Source organism: Lontra canadensis, unplaced genomic scaffold (genome assembly GCF_010015895.1).
Source record: "Lontra canadensis isolate GAN:19392208 unplaced genomic scaffold, GSC_riverotter_1.0 scaffold50, whole genome shotgun sequence".
Lineage (NCBI taxonomy): Eukaryota > Metazoa > Chordata > Mammalia > Carnivora > Mustelidae > Lontra > Lontra canadensis.
Genome location: NW_022631044.1, coordinates 10,602,537 through 10,623,735, shown reverse-complemented (window position 1 = coordinate 10,623,735; position 21,199 = coordinate 10,602,537). Strand labels below are relative to the sequence as shown.

General features: G+C 34.9%; 1 protein-coding gene across 5 annotated transcripts in view; it reads right to left on the bottom strand.

Moving 5' to 3' along the window:
- Positions 1–21,199, bottom strand: part of USP34 (ubiquitin specific peptidase 34) — a 241,823-nt gene that overhangs the window by 37,409 nt on the left and 183,215 nt on the right. For all 5 annotated transcript variants that reach the window (XR_004384586.1, XM_032873840.1, XM_032873843.1 and 2 more), the window contains 15 exons: positions 20,502–20,648; positions 20,363–20,419; positions 20,190–20,267; positions 19,708–19,802; positions 16,506–16,678; positions 13,346–13,499; positions 12,196–12,274; positions 10,442–10,495; positions 10,232–10,327; positions 5,590–5,654; positions 5,420–5,495; positions 5,288–5,335; positions 5,126–5,191; positions 2,445–2,525; positions 412–497 (listed from right to left, as the gene is read on the bottom strand). Coding sequence is in view for 4 of the 5 variants with exons in the window: in XM_032873840.1 (XP_032729731.1) it covers positions 412–497; positions 2,445–2,525; positions 5,126–5,191; positions 5,288–5,335; positions 5,420–5,495; positions 5,590–5,654; positions 10,232–10,327; positions 10,442–10,495; positions 12,196–12,274; positions 13,346–13,499; positions 16,506–16,678; positions 19,708–19,802; positions 20,190–20,267; positions 20,363–20,419; positions 20,502–20,648 (1,355 nt within the window). In the remaining variant the exon portion in view is untranslated. The remainder of the gene's footprint in view (positions 1–411; positions 498–2,444; positions 2,526–5,125; positions 5,192–5,287; positions 5,336–5,419; positions 5,496–5,589; positions 5,655–10,231; positions 10,328–10,441; positions 10,496–12,195; positions 12,275–13,345; positions 13,500–16,505; positions 16,679–19,707; positions 19,803–20,189; positions 20,268–20,362; positions 20,420–20,501; positions 20,649–21,199) is intronic.

Genomic DNA, 21,199 nt, shown 5'->3' with positions numbered 1-21,199 from the left:
TAAATCAATCCAAACAAAAAGACTAAGTCATTAAGTTATCTGTAGACAATTCTGAAGATGCACTTAATTAAAAATAAAAAGTATTATGTTCTCTTCTTGATTGTATTATTACAGATTTTTAAATAAAAGAACTTAAGTATTTTTTTTTAAGATTTTATTTATTTATTTGAGAGAGAGAGCATGAGCATGGCAGGAGGGGCAGAGGGAGAGGGAGAAGCAGACTCCCCACTGAGTAGGGACCCTGACACAGGGATCAATCCCAGGACCATGGGATCATGACCTGAACCAAAGGCAGTTGCTTAACCAACTAAGCCACCTACCATGCCCTGAACCTAAATATTTCAATGTGGGTATTTAAAATACTCTAGGGAGCTGATAAAAAGCTTAAAATGCTAAAAAGTTATTTCTTACCCATCTTCCATTCCTGGCTGTAGATAAAGATGAGCATGCACAGGTCTGAGTCTCTGAATCACATGGATACACAAACGCTGAAACATCTGTAAATGAAAAGTTATAACAACCTAAGAGCCTGAACAAAGGTAACAAAGTTACAGAAAAATTAACAGGTTTCAAAATTCTCTGCACCCATTTCTGTTTTCCCCACAGATTATCTTTTGCCAGAAGTCAATGATTAGGAGAAGGAAACAGGATTTAAGTTTATCCAAAAGAAACATGGGTTAAAAAGGATTGGGGATTCTCTAAATAAGATATACAAATGGCCAGTAAGCAAATGAAAAGATGTTCACCATCACTAATTATTAAGGAAATGCAGACCAAAACCACAATGACATACTACTTCACATTTTAGGATAGTTAAAGTAAAAAAGTAAGAAATGCTAAAGGAGATGTAGTGAAAATAGAAACCCTCATAGATTGCTTCTGGTGGGGATGTAAACTAGTGGAGATGCCATGAAAAAGTCTGTTGTTCCTAGAATGACTCAGGACTTCTACTCTCAGGTAAAATAACCAAAAGAACTAAAAATATATGCCCACACAAGTATTTGTGCACAAATGTTCAGAGCAGTATTATTCAAAATAGCCAAAAAGTGAAGACATCCCAAATGTTCACTGACTGCTGAATGGATAAACAATATTTGTCATATCCATTCAATGGAATTAATTTAGCAATAAAAAGAAAGGAAGAACAGAAACACACTACAACATGGATAAACCATGAAAATATTGCTCAAATAAGCTGATCACAAAAAATCACAGAGTGTGTGACTCCATTTACCTTTTAATAAAGATTTAAAATTTTTTTATTGTTTTGTTTGTTTGGTTTTTAAGATTTAAATTTTTTGAGGGAGCCAGTGAGAGAGCCTGAGCTGGAGGAAAAGGCAGAGGGAGAGGGACAAGCAGACTTCCCGATGAGCAGGGAGTTTGATTTGAGGACCCTGGGATCCTGGGATGCTCAGCATCCCTGAGATGCTTAACTGACTGAGCCTTTCAGGCACCCCTCCATTTATCATTAAATACGCAAATCCATAGAGCCAAAAAGTAGATTAGCAGGTGCTATTAGTGGCTGGAAAGAAGGGACAGGATAAAATTGGGAGTGACTGTTAATAGGTATGGAATTTCTCTTAGCAGTGTTACAAAATTAGATGATGGTTGCACAGTTTGGGGATATACGAAAAACCACTAAATTTTATATTCTGTATGGTTTTGATGAATTATATGGTTTAAGGGTTATATCTCAGTAATAACTGAAAAGTAGCCTTTTCATATTAAATTTTTAGTTCTGTGTCTTAAGTGAATATAAAGTAATATTTACAATTTTGTCTAATTTTTCCAGAGATTTAAGGAAAACAAACTGATTCATGTGACAGTTCAGAATCTTTCACAGAAATGTTACATACTGTTCATTTAATTTTCAAGGCCACTACAGTACCCTACAATGGTTAGACTACCTAAAATTCTAAAAAAGAATTAATACAACTCATAAAGCAGTGATAACAGGATCTGAGAGAATAGGCACTTATACTTATCTTCCTATAACTAGGAAATGTTAACAATTTTAATCACTTGGTTGGAAAGATAGTTGATTTGCTAAAAGAAGCTGATGGAATAGTAGCAAAATGATTCTTATGGTAAGAGGTTGATCTTTTCAAAACTCCCTTCAATGCTGGGTTAAAATATACTCACAGGTAAATTTAGGATTGTTAACTTGAAAGCCATTTCTTTTTTTTTTTTTTTTTAATTTTATTTTTTATAAACATATATTTTTTTTCCCCAGGGGTACAGGTCTGTGAATCGCCAGGTTTACACACTTCCCCACACTCATCATAGCACATACCCTCCCCAATGTCCATAATAACCCCATCCCCCCCAACCCCCCTCCCCCCAGCAACCCTCAGTTTGTTTTGTGAGATTAAGAGTCACTTATGGTTTATCTCCCTCCCAATCCCATCTTGCTACATTTCTTTTTCAAACAAATTTTTTCTTACCTGTCTCACAATTTGATTAGGGCACTTAATTAGTATCTGCATTGGCCACCAGTCATCATCAGCCATACGGTCCAAAAACCACTGTAAAAAAAATAGTGTGATATTAACCTTCAACCAATACTTGTTGAACTAAAAAAAAAAAAAAAAAAAAAAAGTCACACAAGGATTTTACTTCTAGTCTATGTTTCAATTATTTTAAATTCTTACCAAAACAGATTCTTCCATTGTTTTAAAGTCTAAAACTCTAGGAATGCATGGGTGGCTCAGTTGGTTAAGCATCCAACTCCTGCTTTCAGTTTAGGTCATAATCTGAGGGTCAAGTGATAAAGCCCTGAGTTGGGCTCCATACTCAGTGGGGAGTCTGCTTGATTTTCTCTCTCTCCCTCTGTCCCTCCCCCACTGCTCATGGGCATGCTCTCTCTAAAGTAAATAAATAAATCTTAAAAAAAATTTTTTTTTTAAAGTCTGAAATTCTGAAATGCCTAAAGTCATAAGCAGGGTCACCTGATTACAGAATTCCATGAATGCCATTTACATCACAGTGTAAACCTGCATGACGGCAACCTGCACTGCTTAACATTATAAAATGGAATACTATTTTCCTCTTAGTCCTCACAGATACTACACTGCAGAACCTTTTGTTCCTATTAATATATGATCTGAGTATTATTTATTTTGTTTAAAAAGAATTATGCTCTCTTGATAACAAAAACACCCCTCCCCCTATTTTTCTGAGAGCGAGAGAACAGTGGGGGAGAAGCAAGAGGGAAAGAGAGAATATTAAGCAGGCTTCATGCCCAGTGCAGAGTAGACACAGGGCTCTATCTCACAACCCTGACATCATGACCTGAGCTAAAATCAAGACTCAGATGCTTAATCCACTGAGCCACCCAGATGCCCTCAAAAGTACCCTTTATGCTAAAACAATTTCCTACTGATTTCAAGATAGCTTCTAATCACATATTTAATGCCTATACTGAATTTTACTGTCTATGTGCATATACATAATTATTGACAACTGCAGAGAATTTTAACTCCTTGAGAGAGTTCTGGAGGCCAATACTTAGTTAAAAAAACAAACAAACAAACAAACAAAAACACAAAAAAACCCTGAAGTAGCCATAAACAAAAACAAACAGAAACCAAACAAATGATGACCTAATCAATATTCTGGATCTATTGAACCGCTTTAAAAAAAAAATCACAAAGGGGGAGGAGAATAGAGGAACTTGTTAACTAACATCAGGAGGATATAATCAGTCAAAGCGAGCATGTGGAAAATTATGCCGATCAAATGACAAAGTAGCAAAGAGAGGAAAAAAAGTAACTGTTACAGATGAAAGCTGATTTATAAGACAAAAGCAAAATGTAGTCCTTCTTTGAATACAATTCAAAGAAGCCAACCGAAAAAAAACATTTTTTAGGCAGTTAGTAAAAAGTGAACACAAAATGAATACTGGATGATGTTAAGGAACCACTTCTAATTTTACAAGAAGTAAATTAAGTCATGGAGATATATATATATAGAGAGAGAGAGATCTCTATTTTTTTAAAGTTCTCATTTATTAAAGATACATACTTAGTATTTATGGGTGTATGATACTCTATGTGGGTTTGCTGAAAACAGGCATGGAGGATAGCAACAGATTAAAGCAAAACAATGTTACTGTTTGTTGAAATTAGGTTACAGGTACCTGGGAGTACCTTATCTTCCTACTTTAATGCTTGTTTTGAAATATTTATTATAAAGTTTAAAAAAATTATAGCCTTCTGTTTAAAGTCTACAATAATTAGATCCTCTAATTCCATTGCTCCATGGCATAATCAGACAATCTTCTATATAAGAAAAAGATCTTCAACTAATTTCATCTATTGCACACTATGTTATAATCTCCCACCTCTGCAAATTTTTAAGACTTGCATTCTTAGAAAGGCTTATACCACATTTGGAAGCTAATCAAAAAATGATAAAATATTAAGGTGGCAATAGGGTTAAGTGATCATTACCTGTGAGCAGACTATCCTTAGGGATGTATTATTATAGGGATATATTAGAACATAATATGGAAGATAAAACGACATAAACTGATATACTGGGATATATGCATTTTTATCTCGGAGGAAGAAGGAAGATATCCATTTTCAAGTATTTTCTGGTAATATTCAAAATTAATTAAAAATATCCAATCCAGGGGCACCTGGGTGGCTCAGGGGGGTAAGCCTCTGCCTTCAGCTCAGGTCATGATCTCAGGGTCCTGGGATCGAGCCCCACATTGGGAATCTCTGCTCAGCAGGGAGCCTGCTTCCCTCCCTCTCTCTGCCTGCCTCTCTGCCTACTTGTGATCTCTGTCTGTCAAATAAATAGATAAAATCTTAAAAAAAAAAAAAAAATAGAAATATCCGATCCAGTCTTTTGAACTTTCTTTATTTTTCTAACATACTGGGGGGAGGGGAGGCACCCAAGGATTTTTAAGTAACTTAAAAATCAATTATTTCATCAGCGTAATGGCTAGGACATAAATTATAACCTTCTCAGTTGTTAAGTAATTTGGGGAACTTACACTGGGATCCCTATCATTTATAACACAATACTTTTGCTATAGCATCTTATGAATAAAAGAAAACAAAACAAAAAAGTGTATCTTAAGCTATACATTATTTGTTGAATTATTTCACCTCACCTCACAAGCTGCTTGACTATTATTAAATTGTTTGGTCAACAGTTCAATCCACTGAAGCATTGTGGGCTAAAAAAAAGAAGGAAGTCATTTAAGGCATGGACTTCGAGCTGAAGATAAAGAAAACCAAAAGCTAAATGACACAAAATTTTATGAAACACATACCTTTTCTTTTGAATGTATAAATGTCTCTAGGACAAAGGAGGTGCTGAGCTGTAAGAAAACATTAAGCAAAAAATTTTTAATTACTTTAAAGTAGTCAATTTTGAAAAAAACTATCTATGGCTTATATATTACCTTTGCTGTCATTAGGGACACAGCTTTAGGATCTGGTAATGTACTGGGAATACAACTACATAACTGCCACATAAACCTAGAATTTAAGAATAGTAAGTTACATATCTTACAGAATAAGATTTGCTTTAAATGTGTAAGAAAAAATCTATTACTAAGTATACTGAACTTACCCAAAATATGTATGTTCAAAAATGTTTTTGTCTTGAAGAAACTGCATGTTATCATGCCAAATCCACTGAAGAAAAAGAAAATGGTAACATTAGATATCAGAAAGCATTTGCTTCATTACATTTTACCAGTATTTTTTAGGACAAAAAAGATTTGCTCTAAAAGAAACAAAAAACCCCCCCAAAATACAAGCACTTAAAATTCATGTTTTCTTTCCAGGTATGTGGAATGCAAAAATAGTTATTAAGCCTGCTCCAATTTATCATTATGTATCTGGCTACCTTAAACAATCACAGTTCTTTAAAAATACAATTATAAAGATTTTGGAAGAACTCTGAAATCCCATCTAAAGAACGAATACATAAATGGAGTAAAATTATGAGTTCCATTTTGATAAAAATAGATTATGAGAAAGGTTTATGTTCAAAAGCTGGCAAAATGAAAACAATTCAGATTGGCAAACCTAAGTCAGGTGATTTCCTTGTTTATTCTTTTTTTTTTTTTTTTTTTTTTTTAAAAGATTGAGAGAGAGAAAGCATGAGGTGGTAGGGTCAATGCGAGAAGCAGACTCCCCCACCGATGAGTGGGGAGCCTGATGCGGGGCTTGATCCTGGGACTCCAGAATCATGACCTGAGCTGAACGCAGACACCTAAACAACTGGGCCGCCCAGTCGCCCCTCCTTGTATATTCTGTAACAATTATGAACAAATTTTTTTTTTAAAGATTTTATTTATTTATTTGACAGACAGAGATCACAGGTAGCAGAGAGGCAGGCAGAGAGAGGAAGGTAAGCAGGCTCCCTGCTGAGCAGAGAGCCCGATGCAGGGCTTGCTTGATCCCAGGACCCTGAGAACACGACCTGAGCTGAAGGCAGAGGCTTTAACCCACTGAGCCACCCAGGCGCCCCACAAAGATTATTTCTAACATGAATCTTACACAACTGCTCTGCTGATTTTAGTTTTGTGTTTAGCTCCCTGTACCTGAAACATGCTCTAAGTTAGTGTTTGTTCCATAAAATTATCTTTATCTGGAACAAATTTGTGTTCTGATTACTGTTATTACTGCCTGTGTTTATCTCCTAAAGATTTTCAGCTACCTCTTCTTGCCTCCCAGCCCACTAGTCCTGTCCAGCACCAGGTCTTGAATTCGTATTTTAGGGCTCCTGCTCCACATTGGTACAGACCTAGTCACTGAACAGACTGCTTCAGAGTTCTTGGTCCTCTAGCATTTCTATGCACACTGCCTTCTAGAAAGCTGTAGCCTAAGGAAGAGTTTGAGAGCCTTCACCTCATCAGTGCTTTTTCATAGCAATGAAGCTCCATTCCAAGGTTCTTACTCCTAGCCATGAGCTCAGCTCTAGATCCTGTGTCATAATTTTTATCCCCTTTATGTCTCAAGAACTCTCCACCACCATTATCTGATTTGGGCCTAAAGCCTAGTAGTCCTGTGATTTTCACCAGACCCACTGCTTTCATTTCTGTTCTATGATATTATTTATCTTGTTTTTTGATGATCCTTTTTACGTTTTATCAATACAACATATGTGGAGCCATGTGGGTGTGTCTAAGTGTGAAATTATTGTACTACAGGTATTTTCTATACACCTCTTCAACTTCATCTTGGATATTTCCTTGCACTTACTAATCGTCACAGCCCCAGAGGTCATTGTTCAGCTTCTAAAACATGCCAATACCCTATATCTTTACTAAAGGAATTTGTCATAATAATCTATTTGCCTGGAATATTCTTCACATGATTAAGTCTTCGGTACCTTTCAAGTCTCAGTTTAAACTTAATCTGAATTATTTCCTAATCACTTTCCCCAGAAATTCCAATCAACTACCCTTTCTAAGCATTTTGTTTTATCCACAACAGTCATTACAATTTATAATGTTTGTTTGCTTACTAAATTTTATGGTTCTGGGACGCATGGGTGGTTCAGCTGGTTAAGTGTCCAACTCTTGATTTCAGCTTAGGTCATGATCTTGGGGTCAGGAGATCAAGTCCTGAGTAGGGCCCCACACTCAGTGGGGAGTCTACATGTAATTCTCTCTCCCTCTCCATCTACCCCCATCTCCCTAAAATCAATCAATCAATAAACTCTTTAAAAATAATTTTATGGTTTTAAATTTCCTATTTCCTCTTTGGGAAGTCTGCTACTAGCTATATTTCAACTGCACAAATCTAAAGGACCAGATTCTAGTTTATACCTAAAATCTGTGTTAATATTAAATAACAGTATTATCACACTTTAATATTTTATTAAAATGTATATTCAGACAAATTCATTCTTCAATTAATAAGCTAAAACAATTATAAGGAAAAAAACAGGTGACTTAGGTCTGCAATCAAGAATATTCTAGGGATGCTTGGGTGACTCAGTTGTTTAAGCATCTGCCTTGAGCTCAGGTCATGATCCCAGGACCCTGGGATTGAGCCTCACATCAGGCTCCTTGCTCAGCGGGGAGCCTGCTTCTCCCTCTGCGTACTCCTCCCGCCTGTGTGCTCACTCTGACAAATAAGTAAATAAAAATCTTAAAAAAAAAAAAAAAAAAAGAAGGAGGAGCATATGGGTGGCTCAATTGTTAGGAGTCTGCCTTCAACTCTGGTCATGATCCCAGCATCCTGGGATCAAGCCCCAAATCGGGCTCCCTGCTCAGCAGGAAGCCTGCTTCTCCCTCTCCCACTCCCCTTCTTGTGTTCCCTCTCTATCAAATAAATAAATAAATAATTTTAAAAAATATTCTGACGTGGTTCAATTTGTTTTTCTTGCTGTAGTAGAGCAAATGTCTGAGATTCTCTTTTGTCACAATATAAATCAGTGGTTCTCAAAAGAACAGTTCAGAGACCTGTGGGGGTGGATGCCTACAACCGTTTTAGAGTATATATAAGATCAAAACCATCTCCTTAATAATATGATGAGGCTATCTGCCCTGTTTTACTTTCTTTTTTTTTTTTTTTTTAAAGATTTTATTTATTTATTTATTTGTCAGAGACAGAGGGAGAGAGAGTGAGCGAGCACAGGCAGACAGGGAGGCAGGCGGAGGCAGAGGGAGAAGCAGGCTCCCCGCCGAGCAAGGAGCCCGATGTGGGACTCGATCCCAGGATGCTGGGATCATGACCTGAGCCGAAGGCAGCCGCTTAACCAACTGAGCCACCCAGGCGTCCCAGCCCTGTTTTACTTTCATTCTCTCCTGAGCATACAATGGAGTTTTCCAGAGGCTAAATGATGAATGAAATCACAACAGAGCAAATGCAAAAAGCTATTATGAGACTCTAGTTGTCATCTATTAAATCAGATATTAAAAAGATCTGCAAACATCTTAAAAAGATTTTGCAAACAGGGCCACTTTTCTCACTGAATGGTTTTGTTCTGAAAAATTTTTCTTCATAAAATGGTATTTGTATTAGCATGTCATGGGTTTAATTTTGTTATCTTTAAATAAATATAAATTTTAAAATTTTTAAATACTAATATGGCAAATACTGATAGATATAACCACACTGAAACTAATATATTAAAAACTAATGTTCTCATTATTTTTTAAGAATATAAAAGAATACTGAGAATAGGGGTTTCAGAACCATTAATGTAAAGAATATACATCATTAAAGTTTTACTTAAAATTTCATTTTACTTCACAAGTGGGCGGAGTTGTCATTAAACACTATTGTATCCTTATCTAGAGTAAGAAATCTAGTGAACACTTAATTTTGCTGGTAAATCCAATTCAAGGGTTTAAAAGATGATCATATTCTTGGGTTTTTTGTCACTAACATTCTGGGAGGTCAAGACACCAGTTAAGAGTACTTGTCTGGGGACCAAAATCCACTTGGTTTTAAGACTCAACCACATCAGTGCAAATATTAATCAATCAATTAGACAGTAAAAGCTGAATTGTCTAGATGGAAGACTATATTTTTATCATGAAGATTTATACATTTTGGCTGAATTTACAACACTGATACAAGTTAAGTTGTGAATACATTTTATAGTGTTTTTTTTTTTTTAAAGATTTTATTTATTTATTTGAAAGAGAGGCAGTGAGAGAGAGCATGAGCGAGGAGAAGGTCAGAGGGAGAAGCAGACTCCCCGTGGAGCTGGGAGCCCGATGCGGGACTCGATCCCGGGACTCTGAGATCATGACCTGAGCTGAAAGCAGTCGTCCAACCAACTGAGCCACCCAGACATCCCTATATTTTATAGTTCTTAAAAAGACATTAAAGTAACATCATAGTTATTACATCATGAAACAAAGCCTAATTACTATAAACAAGACACATTTTAAACATTTAATACATATTTTAAATGCATTTCAAATACATGGTATTTCTATGTAACATGAAGCAAAGAAGAACAGCCATCATCCAATCCAAGAACATTACCATACATACAAGTTGCTTAATGAGCTTGCTCCAATTCCATCAACCATGTTACTTTTCTTTCATGTTACTAATAATTATTTTCTGGTCACTTTACCTGTACTTGTCCTATGACAGTATTACCAAGACTATTTACAAATAGTGTTAAGGTCTACCCGGGATTATAAATCCCAACACTGTCATAGCCTGGTCCAGTAGTCCTGTTACTCGCATTAATAGTTAACATCCTTTTAAATTGCTTAAGTTAAATTAACTTATACCTCTAGTAACTCTGATGATACATCAAATTTGAATTCTTTGCCATTTTCTTCCTCTGGTTCCATGCGTTTGTAGAACAGCATATATGCACTGTGTGTCTTTAAGAGGCAAAGAAAAAAAAGGTATATTTTCATTTTGACAAAGTATAACTATAAAATTAGGTAACATGGAAGAAAGAAAACAATGTAAATTATATGTAAAAAAAAGATTACCTTTTCAAAGGAGAAATCCATAAATTTATCTGTAACAGAATCATAGGTCTTGGTCTGTTTAAAAAAATAAAAGTTTTCATTCTTTAAAAAATTATTTATCTCAGTTGTATTTATATTTAAAATAGTTCATAAACAGCTAGTTTATTCTTTATAAAAAATCCCTGACAGAAGTTCTTGGCTAAGAGTATAGTTAACCCTTGAATAACAAGGTGTGAACTACACAGGTCCACTCACAGGCAGATTTTTTCCCCCAATAATACAACAGTGTACTGTAAACGTATTTTCCTTATGATTTTAAAAGATTTATTTATGTACTTTAAAGAGAGAAACAGTGAGTGGGGAGGAGAGGCAGGAGAGGGAGAGAATCTCAGGCAGACTTCCCTGTGAGCACAGACCCCAACGACATGGGGCATGATCTCACAACCCTGAGACCACTGTCTGAGCCAAAATAGTCAGATGCCCAACTGACTTGTCACCCAGGTGCCTCTCCTTATGATTTTAATAACATTTTCTTTTCTCTAGTTTATTTTAAGAATATAGTATGTAGTAAGTGTAACATACAGAATACATATTGACTGAGTGTTTATATGTTATCAATAAGGCTTCTGATTAACAGACAAAAGTTATACTTGGATTTTCGACTGTGGGGGGGCCTGGCATATTTAACTCCCACATAGTTTAAGGGTCAACTGTAACTAAAAATGAAGATTCAAAGTATTTTTAAAGATACTTTACCATAAAATATATAAAGCATATAATAAAACATACTTGCAATTTAATAACTACCTTTTAAGAGAAGAGCTTTGCAAAGTTTACTTTTTTTTTTTGAGGAAATATCCCAGAAATAACATCAAGAGATGCAACAGGTTTAATTATGGCATCAGTAATTTATTACTTCCTTTTTCTACCCATTTCTGAAGTGTTAGCAATTTGTTTACTTCTCCTTTTCTATTCAAAGTAGTACATGAGAGCACCAAAGAGCTATAAGGAAGTCCTACATTAAAATCCACAATGTGAACCGTGATTTCACAACAGACATGGCTATTAAAGTGAAAAATAACTTCATTTGGACTTAACTGTGAAATGGAAATGACTATTTAATGCCTGACTTATAAGAATCAAAACAGTATTTTAAAACTGTTTTCAGAACACTGGTATTTGGATAAAATGCCTATGAAGTACAATTATTATAATTACATTATAATAATAACTAGTCCAAACTAATTGTCTTTTCATGTCTTGGAGCTAATTAGGTAACAGGTAAGATATTCTTTTCCTATCCTGTCAATAGTAATAACCAGGTTGCTGCTGCTGTTATTAAAAAAAAAAAAAAAAAAGCACCGAAAGAATAATTCACTTAAGTGTACCTAAAGCTCATTTCCCTGACAAAGGATTTTTCATATGAAGTCAATAAAGAGTAATTTCTTTTCCCTCAAATCTCAAAGCATTCAGGTGGACAACTTCTTCCACCATGTTTCATGGCAATGCAATTCAATTCCTACACTGTTTAATTTTTCAATTTTAAGTCTTAACCTCCTTTATCAGTTGAAGGCAGAAATTGTAATTTAAAAAGTATTTCCCAGTCTGGTATATACATGCCCAACAGACTAGACTTCTAATACATAACAACTGAATAAACTTTAGATTTAATCATAGCAATTAAAGAAAGTTAAGTGGTTTTGCCACTGGATTTTATGATACTGCATAGCATTTGGAAAGTCACGAACCATTTATAACTTCTGAATAAAACTTACTGTCATCTCTCCACCAAAACATTCAGAGGCCAGCTGAGCAGAATCAAAAGGTTTTACCTCAGCATCATTAAAAAGATACCTAAAATGGAGCATATAGTGTTTGATCAAGTATATACATACTGAGTATTACACCTATTATAAAAATACATACTGAAAAAATTCTAAAACTTAAACTATTTTTAATATGAGGTAAATAAATTCTAAGTTCTTATTTGAAAACACTAACCTACTAGAAACTGGGAATATAATTTTACAAACTGTAACTGCCCTAAAATCTGATAAATCCATTTATAAACTAGGAGCAACAGAAGAATTCATAAAAACAAAAAGTTTGCATACCTGTGTAGCTATTGGACAGAAAAGACTAAGAGATGGGAAAACTTCCAAAGATAAAGATGCCATTTCAAAACATATGATCAAAAAAGGATTGAAAATATATTTATGGAATTATATTCATATGGACCAAGTAAGATACCACTGAAATATTGGCTTAAAGAATTCAACAAAACTATTCTAACTGCAGATCAATTTACCCAAGTAAATTTCGTTCAAAGAAATATCCCTAACACTTAGAACAATGCCTACCATAAATACATAGCCTCTATACATAGACTCTACCTAACAACATCCGAAGACCAAAAAAAACAGCTATTAAGCACTGATTAAATGACTTCCATCCATTACCTTGATAAAAGATGATAAAAAAAGAATGTGCAGGCGGGAAGGGGAAAAGTAAGGTGGGGAGACTGGAGTGTGCAGGTAACCTCAAATCACTTTATATAAGGACCTCGTAACCACTCTATATGAGACACTCAGTATACAGCTCTTGAATTAGTGAATGAAGATAGAAAAGACTTGGAAGGTGCGATATGGTCTATGAATCTAAAGTGGGCAAAACCTTGTGTGTTCATTTTTCTTAGGAGAACACTCATCAAATTCTCAAAAGAAAGTTAAGAACAATCAATTCCTACTGTCTTATGAAAGTTGTTTTCATTTAAAAATTGTCTGCCCCCTTTCCTAGTTTTACAGAAAGTTTTTAGTAAAATAAAATCAGAAAACCTATCTGAAGCAAAAACAATCATAAGTTTATACTTTACAAACAGAAAAAAAAATTTCTTTAAATCCCAAGACTAAAATACTTAAAACTCACCATTTGTTGTTTTTATAAGCATGTGGATTGACTATATCTCTGATGAAGCTGTAATAGTGCCCACCATCTGCTGTTCCTGTGTGAACAGTCACTCCTATTAAGTCATACTCATAGCTTTCTGTGTCTTTTGAATGATCACTGACTTCCTTAAAACCTGAAATGATTTACATAAAATTATGGTAATAATGTTGAAAGCTGCATAGTAACGTCTTTGAATCACTTTACCTCACTTTACATAATGTATTTTATATACAGAAACAGGCACAGATACATTATATATTATAATACATACAAAACAACTCCATTTCCTAGTCATTTCCCATCCATACTCTTAAATTTTAAGGAACATTTAAACAAATCATTTGGAAAAACAACCGTAAGTATGGACAACATCAGTGTAATATATAAATATAAAATATGCTCTTTTTGTTTAATCTTATTCCTTTTGGAATAGATAGTACAATATTTATCATTTAAGTTTACCTTATTAGGAGCAGGCAAACACAAGATCTAGAAAAGCATTAAAATACTCATGCCCTTTAATCTCAGGTAAAGAAAAAGGAGCACTGTACTGGTAGCATGCTTGCAATTGTTTATTAGTTAATAGAAAACATTCTGTAGTAGGAGACAGAAACAAAATAAATAAGAGACATCCTTCCTGTCCCCAAAGATTTAAATTTGAAAAGTATAGAAGAAACTAAGGAAAAAAATTAAAGAAATATCTAGGAAGTTTGAGGATTTATGACTTCTGATCTGTATACCCAGCATCATATACAAAGGAAAAAGTATAATCACAGAAACAAGTGAAAGCAGATTATGTTAACTTGGGTGCACAGTCTAAATTGGAAAGTGACAACTGAGGAGAGAAGGAAATGGCTGACAGTGTTTTAATAGTGACTGAGAAGTTTGGATGTGCTAAGATCCAACTCTGAATGCATCAGTTATGGCCTAAAAAATCCTTCATCTTGGCACAAATTTTTGCTACTTCTACACAAGGAAGCATCATGAAAAATACGAGAAAGCACAATAACTGGGCAGTGTTGCTCTAATTTTATAAATGGTTTGGAAAGAGTTCTAAAGAGGAAAGTTTATATATACATTGCCTACTTCTTAACTTTGCCTTTATTTTCAAAGTTATCATCTTCTACTGGCTCCTCTGCTACAACCTCTAAACATACTCAAATTCTAAGGATAGAGACGCCTGGGTTGCTCAGTCAGTTAAGCAGCTGCCTTTGGCTCAGGTCTGGTATCGAGCCCCTTATGGGGCTCCTTGCTTGACAGGGAGCTTGCTTCTCTCTCTGCCTGTTCTTCATGCCCCTCTGCCTGCTCGCAATCTCTGACAAATAAATAAATAAAATCTTAAAAAAAAAAAATTCTAAGGGTAAGGGTGCCTGGGTAGCTCAGTCGTTTAAACATCGGCCTTCCACTCAAGTCATGATTTCCAGGGTCTTGGGATCAAGCCCTGTGTCAGGCTCCCTCTGCTGCTCCCTCTGGTTGTGCTCTCTCACTTTGTCAAATAAATAAATAAATAAAATCTTTCTTAAAAAATTCTAAGGGTAAAAATACCCGCCTTAACTCAATTCCTCTATAGCAATAGTCACTATCTTCTCTCTTTTCAAAGAAAGAGTATGTTCTTCTCTTAAAAGAATAGCTAGCCCATGCTCACCGTTTACACTTCTCATGTCCTATTTAGTGAAACATTTACTGGATCATTAAGGGCCAGGCAATGGAGTATAAAGATTAAAGTGCAGTTCTTTCCCAAATCTTCAAATACAGTGCCTTACTCAAACCTTAAAAATTTTAATCAAGAGAACTTACATAAAAAAACACTGTCAGAACCCTATTATGTAAACCAGAACTTCTCCAACCAAAGAATGGAAAGGCAAGAGCTAGACCTGTTCTGCTTTTTTTGCTCACCTAGTTCCATTCCTCACCTCTGTGGTCTTTGAGGCACATATAGTTAAGTTTGAAAAGCACTGGTCTTATGGAAGGAGTAAGAATCTGGAGGTAACTGGATATGAACCAAGTATCATCTTTAACTCACTGCAATCTGCCTTTCTACTGCAATACCCAAATGAAACTGCTCTGATAAAGATAACCAAAGACATTCTACATGCTGTTTTCAGCCATGTTGTTTCTGAAACAATTCCTTTTCTTTAGCATTCAATACTTCTGACCAAATTCCCTTTTTCTTGAGATCTTTCTTTTTGAGATCTTCTTGAAATACTGACCTACTATTCATCTATGATCAAGCCACAAACCTGAGTTATTCTTGACTTTTCTTCCTACCTCTAGTAGTAGACTAAAAACTCAACTTCAGAAGGACAAAGACCTTGTTCTTTGTTGCCACTCTATTCCCCCTACTGTGAGAATAGCAAATTAGAGATATTCAATAACTTTGTTGATTTATTTATAGATATAATCATCAAATTCTATTAACTGTCCACGTACTGCTCTCAAATACACTGGTATGCTTGCTTATTAAGCTACCATCTTCTCTGGAGTTTATCAAAATGGCCTCCCCACATCCCTTTTATCACCCACCAATCCATTTCTATTGCTGTAGTAAGAATAACCTTTTCCAGATCCCACCTGGTTATCTCAGTTCCCTGCTTAAAATGTTCCAAAGGTTTCACATCAAAAAAAGATTGTAATTATTAAGATGGCCTAAAAACAAAATGATGTGGCCATTGCCTTTTGCCCATCTCATCGACTCCACCCCCACCTCCTACCCACCTAAAGACAATAGCCATTCCTCTCAATCTGTTCCTTACTCAAGCTCTGCTTCGATGTTATCTCCATGAAGGCCCTCCCTAATATGAGATATATCCACCATCCTATCTGATGATACATCTTATTCATAATTTCTTGCTCAATAAGACTTGCCTACTAGACTTAAATTCTGAGTTAAGGAACCAAGTGTATCTTGTTCACTGCCATGTCACTAATGCCTAGCAGAGTGCCTAGAACATAACTCTAATAAATGCCAAGTATCTATTGATGAACTGACTGAATGTGCCATACTGTACTTAAATACAATCCCCTTTGTAAAATTCAATTTCATTTTATTAAATGTGTAGTTGGTTACAACTTTATAGTTATGACTGTCTTGTTATGGAGACTTACGATAAACACAGGCAAGAGAAAGAGATAAAATTACCTTCTTTCCTATCACTCTTTCCCATTAGAAAATCTTCTGTATAGGGCGTCATATCCAAACGTAATGGGAAGGAAAAGTGTGTGTTCACTTTCTCTTTCATCATTGTTACCATATTAAAGGTATACCTCATAGTATTAAAACTCAGAATGCGAGGCAATTTCTTAAAACATGCCCTGAAAGACAGAAAAAAAGGGAAAAAAGTAGAAAGCTTAAAAATCTCTTCCAAAATTACTTTAGCTGGCAACACATTTACACTACATGTATTTCAGTATTCAACTCAGTAAATAACAGTACTTTAAATCATGCTCTTATTAAATATATCTATACCTATATTCCCCTCTTACATGCCTTTTTCCATTCTAAAAGTGTTTTCATGTGTCTAAGTAAGAAAAATAAAAAGTTAAGCACACTGTAGTAAATTCCATGAAGAAGATATGTAAAGTGCTATGGAAACATAAAAAGGCATCACACCAAATTTCAAAGGAGTTATGTCTTTTAGTTCAGAAATTTCTTTTCCATCTTAAAGAACAGGAATTGAACTATTTGTTTTTCTAAATTAGAATTGCAAAGTTTGGCTGTTATCATTTACTAGATGTATAACCCTCGACAAGTTCCTTAACCTCTCTCAGCTTAACTCTGAATTTGGAAATTTCTAAAATGGAGATTAAAGTGCCTAATCCTTCCTACTTTTAGAATGCTGCCTGGCCAAATAGCATTCAATAAATGCTGCTTGATATTACAACAGCAGCAGCAGCGGCAAGTTACCTAAGTCTTATGCTTTAACAAATATTGCCAGTTTAAAACAAACAAGCCAAAATTTCAGTTTAAACAAAAAATACATAAGAGCTTGGATTCATGAAAAATATGCATTTTGGGGAACAATTTTCATTGAATTTAAGATTCTAAAAATCTGTTTAAATCAAGAGCTTAGTTTAAGAAAAAATTAGGAATTCAGGGAGATAAGGAAGGTAGGGGAAGGATTTCATCAACAGGAAATAAGTCTAAAATCCATCATTACTGTTTATTTGGGAGACTGGCAAAAGATGAGGTTATAGAAATATAAAGGAGTCAAATGAAGGGGTTTCTGGGCAATGTCAGAATATGAACTGCTTCTTGAGAGCTAAGAGTTACTGAAGGACCTGTGGTGGACCGTGGGACCATGCAAGATTCAGAGGATAAATGACATAATGGAACTAAAGAGATAAGAGTTATGTTATAGACTATATAACATGTTATATACATGTTACTGAATCTATAAGACACGTAAGTCACAGCTGGGAGAACACAGCACAACATTCTCAATTAGGTAAGATGAATTAAAAATCCTAAGCATGTCAACAGAGACTTATGTTATGGTGGTAGACAAATTATTCAGATAAGAATGAATAAACTAAGAAAAACAGAGGTTTGAAGATAGAGCAAAAGATGATCCTTTGCCCATTTCTGTTGACCACTTACTATATTATCACAGACATTCAAAAGTATGGCAAGAGTATAAAAGTACTGAGTGACACTCTGCCTTAAAAAGGAGACAGTATTTCAGAAAAACAGTAGAATCGTATTCGCCAAAAGAAGGGGATGTTTCAAGAAGTAGGAAGTTATCAAGAATGACAGATATTTTCAGTAAGCTTATTTATTCCAACTAAAAAGACATTCTCAAAAGAAAATGCTTCAGCCTATCAACTACCTTTTATTGATTCCTCATTATACCCCTCCATAGTAACAAACTTTTGACTAACTCCATTCTGTGTTAAGTCTTAACTGATACCCTAACCCAATTCTCATTGGATGGGCCTGTCTTCCCCATGTAACTGCCTGCACAGCTTCTTATGTCTGCCTTACAACTTTTCTCTCTTGCAACCATCATGACCCTCTGGAGACTGAGAGAGTACCATTTCTATCAGTACAGATTCCCTGGTAAAATCTCCTACTAAGCAATTTTAAGAGATGGCTTTTCATTCTCTGCCTTCCAACATGCTCAGATCTGTCTAGAAAAGTTGTGTTTGATCCCCAAGCCCTCTCCAGATTCCGTTTTCCTTGTTTACTGACAAACTTTAAAACATACCGCTAAACTATCTTTCTACAAAACCCAATGCTTCTACTCAGCTGTAATTTCCCCCCTTCTTTTTTATGGACTATGTCAACTGAATACCTTCTTTGGGAGATTCTCTTCCCCAGTTTCTAGATTACCATTCTATCATGATTTTCTTTCTTTCCTAGCTTCAATTCTGTCACTTTTTCCTCTGCACTTTTATGTTGGCTTAGATCTAATAGTCACCCTTTACAATAGTTATGTTCTCTCTCGGACAGATGTTTAAATGGTGCCAACCAATTATGCAAATAATCTCAAAATCTAGAAGTTAATTATTTTATATCATTGAATACCAATCATATTTTCTATTACTGGTCAATGCAAATCCTCTACTTGAGGCAGACTAGCCTAATGCCAGGCTTCTTGCACATACAAGGTCATTTCTATTTCTCTGCCTTTGTTCCTAATAACTGCAACTGATGCTCCCTCAATCTAATTTCTACTTATCATTCAATGTTCACTTTTAGAATTGAAATCTCTTTACCCAATTACCCTGTCCTAAATGGGCCAACTTACGGTTGCTTCTTAAGAAAAACATCTCTCACTTCAGAGAATCAGAGGAGGATCTCTTCAGTTCATGAGAAGACTCTTTACCATGATTCACTAAGTATATAGCAAAGGGCTAACAGACTCAGACCTTGGTAAATATTTAATTAAAAGGACACAAAAAGTTTGGAAAAATATAAGGGTGCCTCAAAGTATAATAACTGAATGATTAAATATTCAATTGGATAACTGAATGAAAAGTTGCTATATAAGAATAAGCTTAATGGGCACTTGGGTGATTCAGTTAGTAAAGCATCTGACTCTTAATTTTGACTCAGGTCATGATCTCATGGCTCTGGGATCAAGCCCCACGCATCAGGCTCTGTGCTCAGCGTGGAACCTGCTTAAGATTCCCTCTTTCTCCCTCTGCCTCTGTCCCTTCCCCTACTTGTAATCTCTCCCCCTCAAAATTTAAAAAAAAAAAAAAAAAAAAAGTGTAAACCCCAAGCAGCTGACCTTAATTACATAATTTTCATGAAAGTTTAACATGAATTTACCATTTAAAGTGTTTTACTTCCATTTGATGATATCAAAATGATAAACATTACATTTCAAAAAGCTTACCTTTTTTCAGCTCGTACTTTCTTCCCACAATGAGAACAAGTATACATGTTGTCACCTTCTAAAGTATCTTTAATAGTAACTTCATCAAGAGATTCCTGTATTAAATCAGATTATAAAGTTCCGTATTATTGTTTACAGTATGCAAAATTACAAAAAGTAGTAATTATCATTTGGGCAGAATGCACAGAGGAAAACAAACTTTTTTAATAAAAATAAAATCTAAATTTTAGCAAAAAAATTTTTTCCCTCAAATTGACAAGATGGTCCATGAATCTTACTAATTTTTCAAAAGCAGAAGTATTGCAACTTTGGGGAAAAAAATCAGCTCTGTGGTCTATCTTTAATTCTTATTTGATTTGGACAGCAAGAAGGAAATAAATAAAAACATGAAAGTTAATTTTCTATCAAGATGACATATAAACCTGCTGTATTCAAGTAATTAAAAGCAGAAAAACTCTAATAATATATAAAATATTACTCACATAAATGTTCTTCATATCAGCCACTTGGCACCTCACAGTATAAAACTCTTCAGCAGTCTGACTAACGTGTTCACAATCCTGGTCAATCAAAAGCCAAATGTTAAGTAATTTATTTTAATAAGCTAAAACATCACATTAAGATTTCAAAAAAGTAAATAGGTGCCAATACTTACCAAGGACACAACATTGTTTGTAATTACGCCTCCAAACAAACTTTTGACGGTATTTTTCTTTAAAAACAAACAAAAGTGAGTAATTAAAATTGGGACATCTGTACAGATTTCAAAAAAACATCAGCATTCTGGTACTAACCAGTTCTGGAGACATTTCTTCAATCTTAGTAATAAGATCAGTAAAAAATTCTGTCATATCTTTCTGCTCCCCAGTATTCAGAGGCTGCTTATCCATAGTGTATGTTTTACAAAACGGTCTAGGATTATATGCTTTGCATTCACTCTCCTGCAAAGGAAAAGGGGACGGGGGTGGATCATTAAACAATCAAATATATATTCCAAAAAAAGAACATTATCACAAGATTCTTGAATAAATAACAGAACAACAAAACAGGGAGTGTATCTACAACAGAACTGCTTTCTTCAATTTCATTGTTTTATTTTCAGTTTTTTTTTAATTACATTCAGTAATTAACATATAATGTACTATTTGTTTCAGGGGTACAGGTCTGTGATTCATTAGTCTTACATAATACTTAGTGCTCATTACAACACATACCCTTCCCCACTGACCATCACCCGTTACCCCATCCTTCCTCCCCACTCCCTCCAGCAACACTCAAATTTGTTTCCTATGATTAAGAATCTGTTATGGTTTGTCTCCCTCTCTGGTTTCGTCTTGCTTCATTTTTTTTCCTCTTCCCCTATCATCCTCTGCCTTGTTTCTTAAATTCCACATATCGGAGAGATCATATGATAATTCTCTTTCTCTGACTTATTCTGCTTAATTTAAAATAAATTAAATTTTCAATTTAATAGTCTTGGTGCCTGAAGATG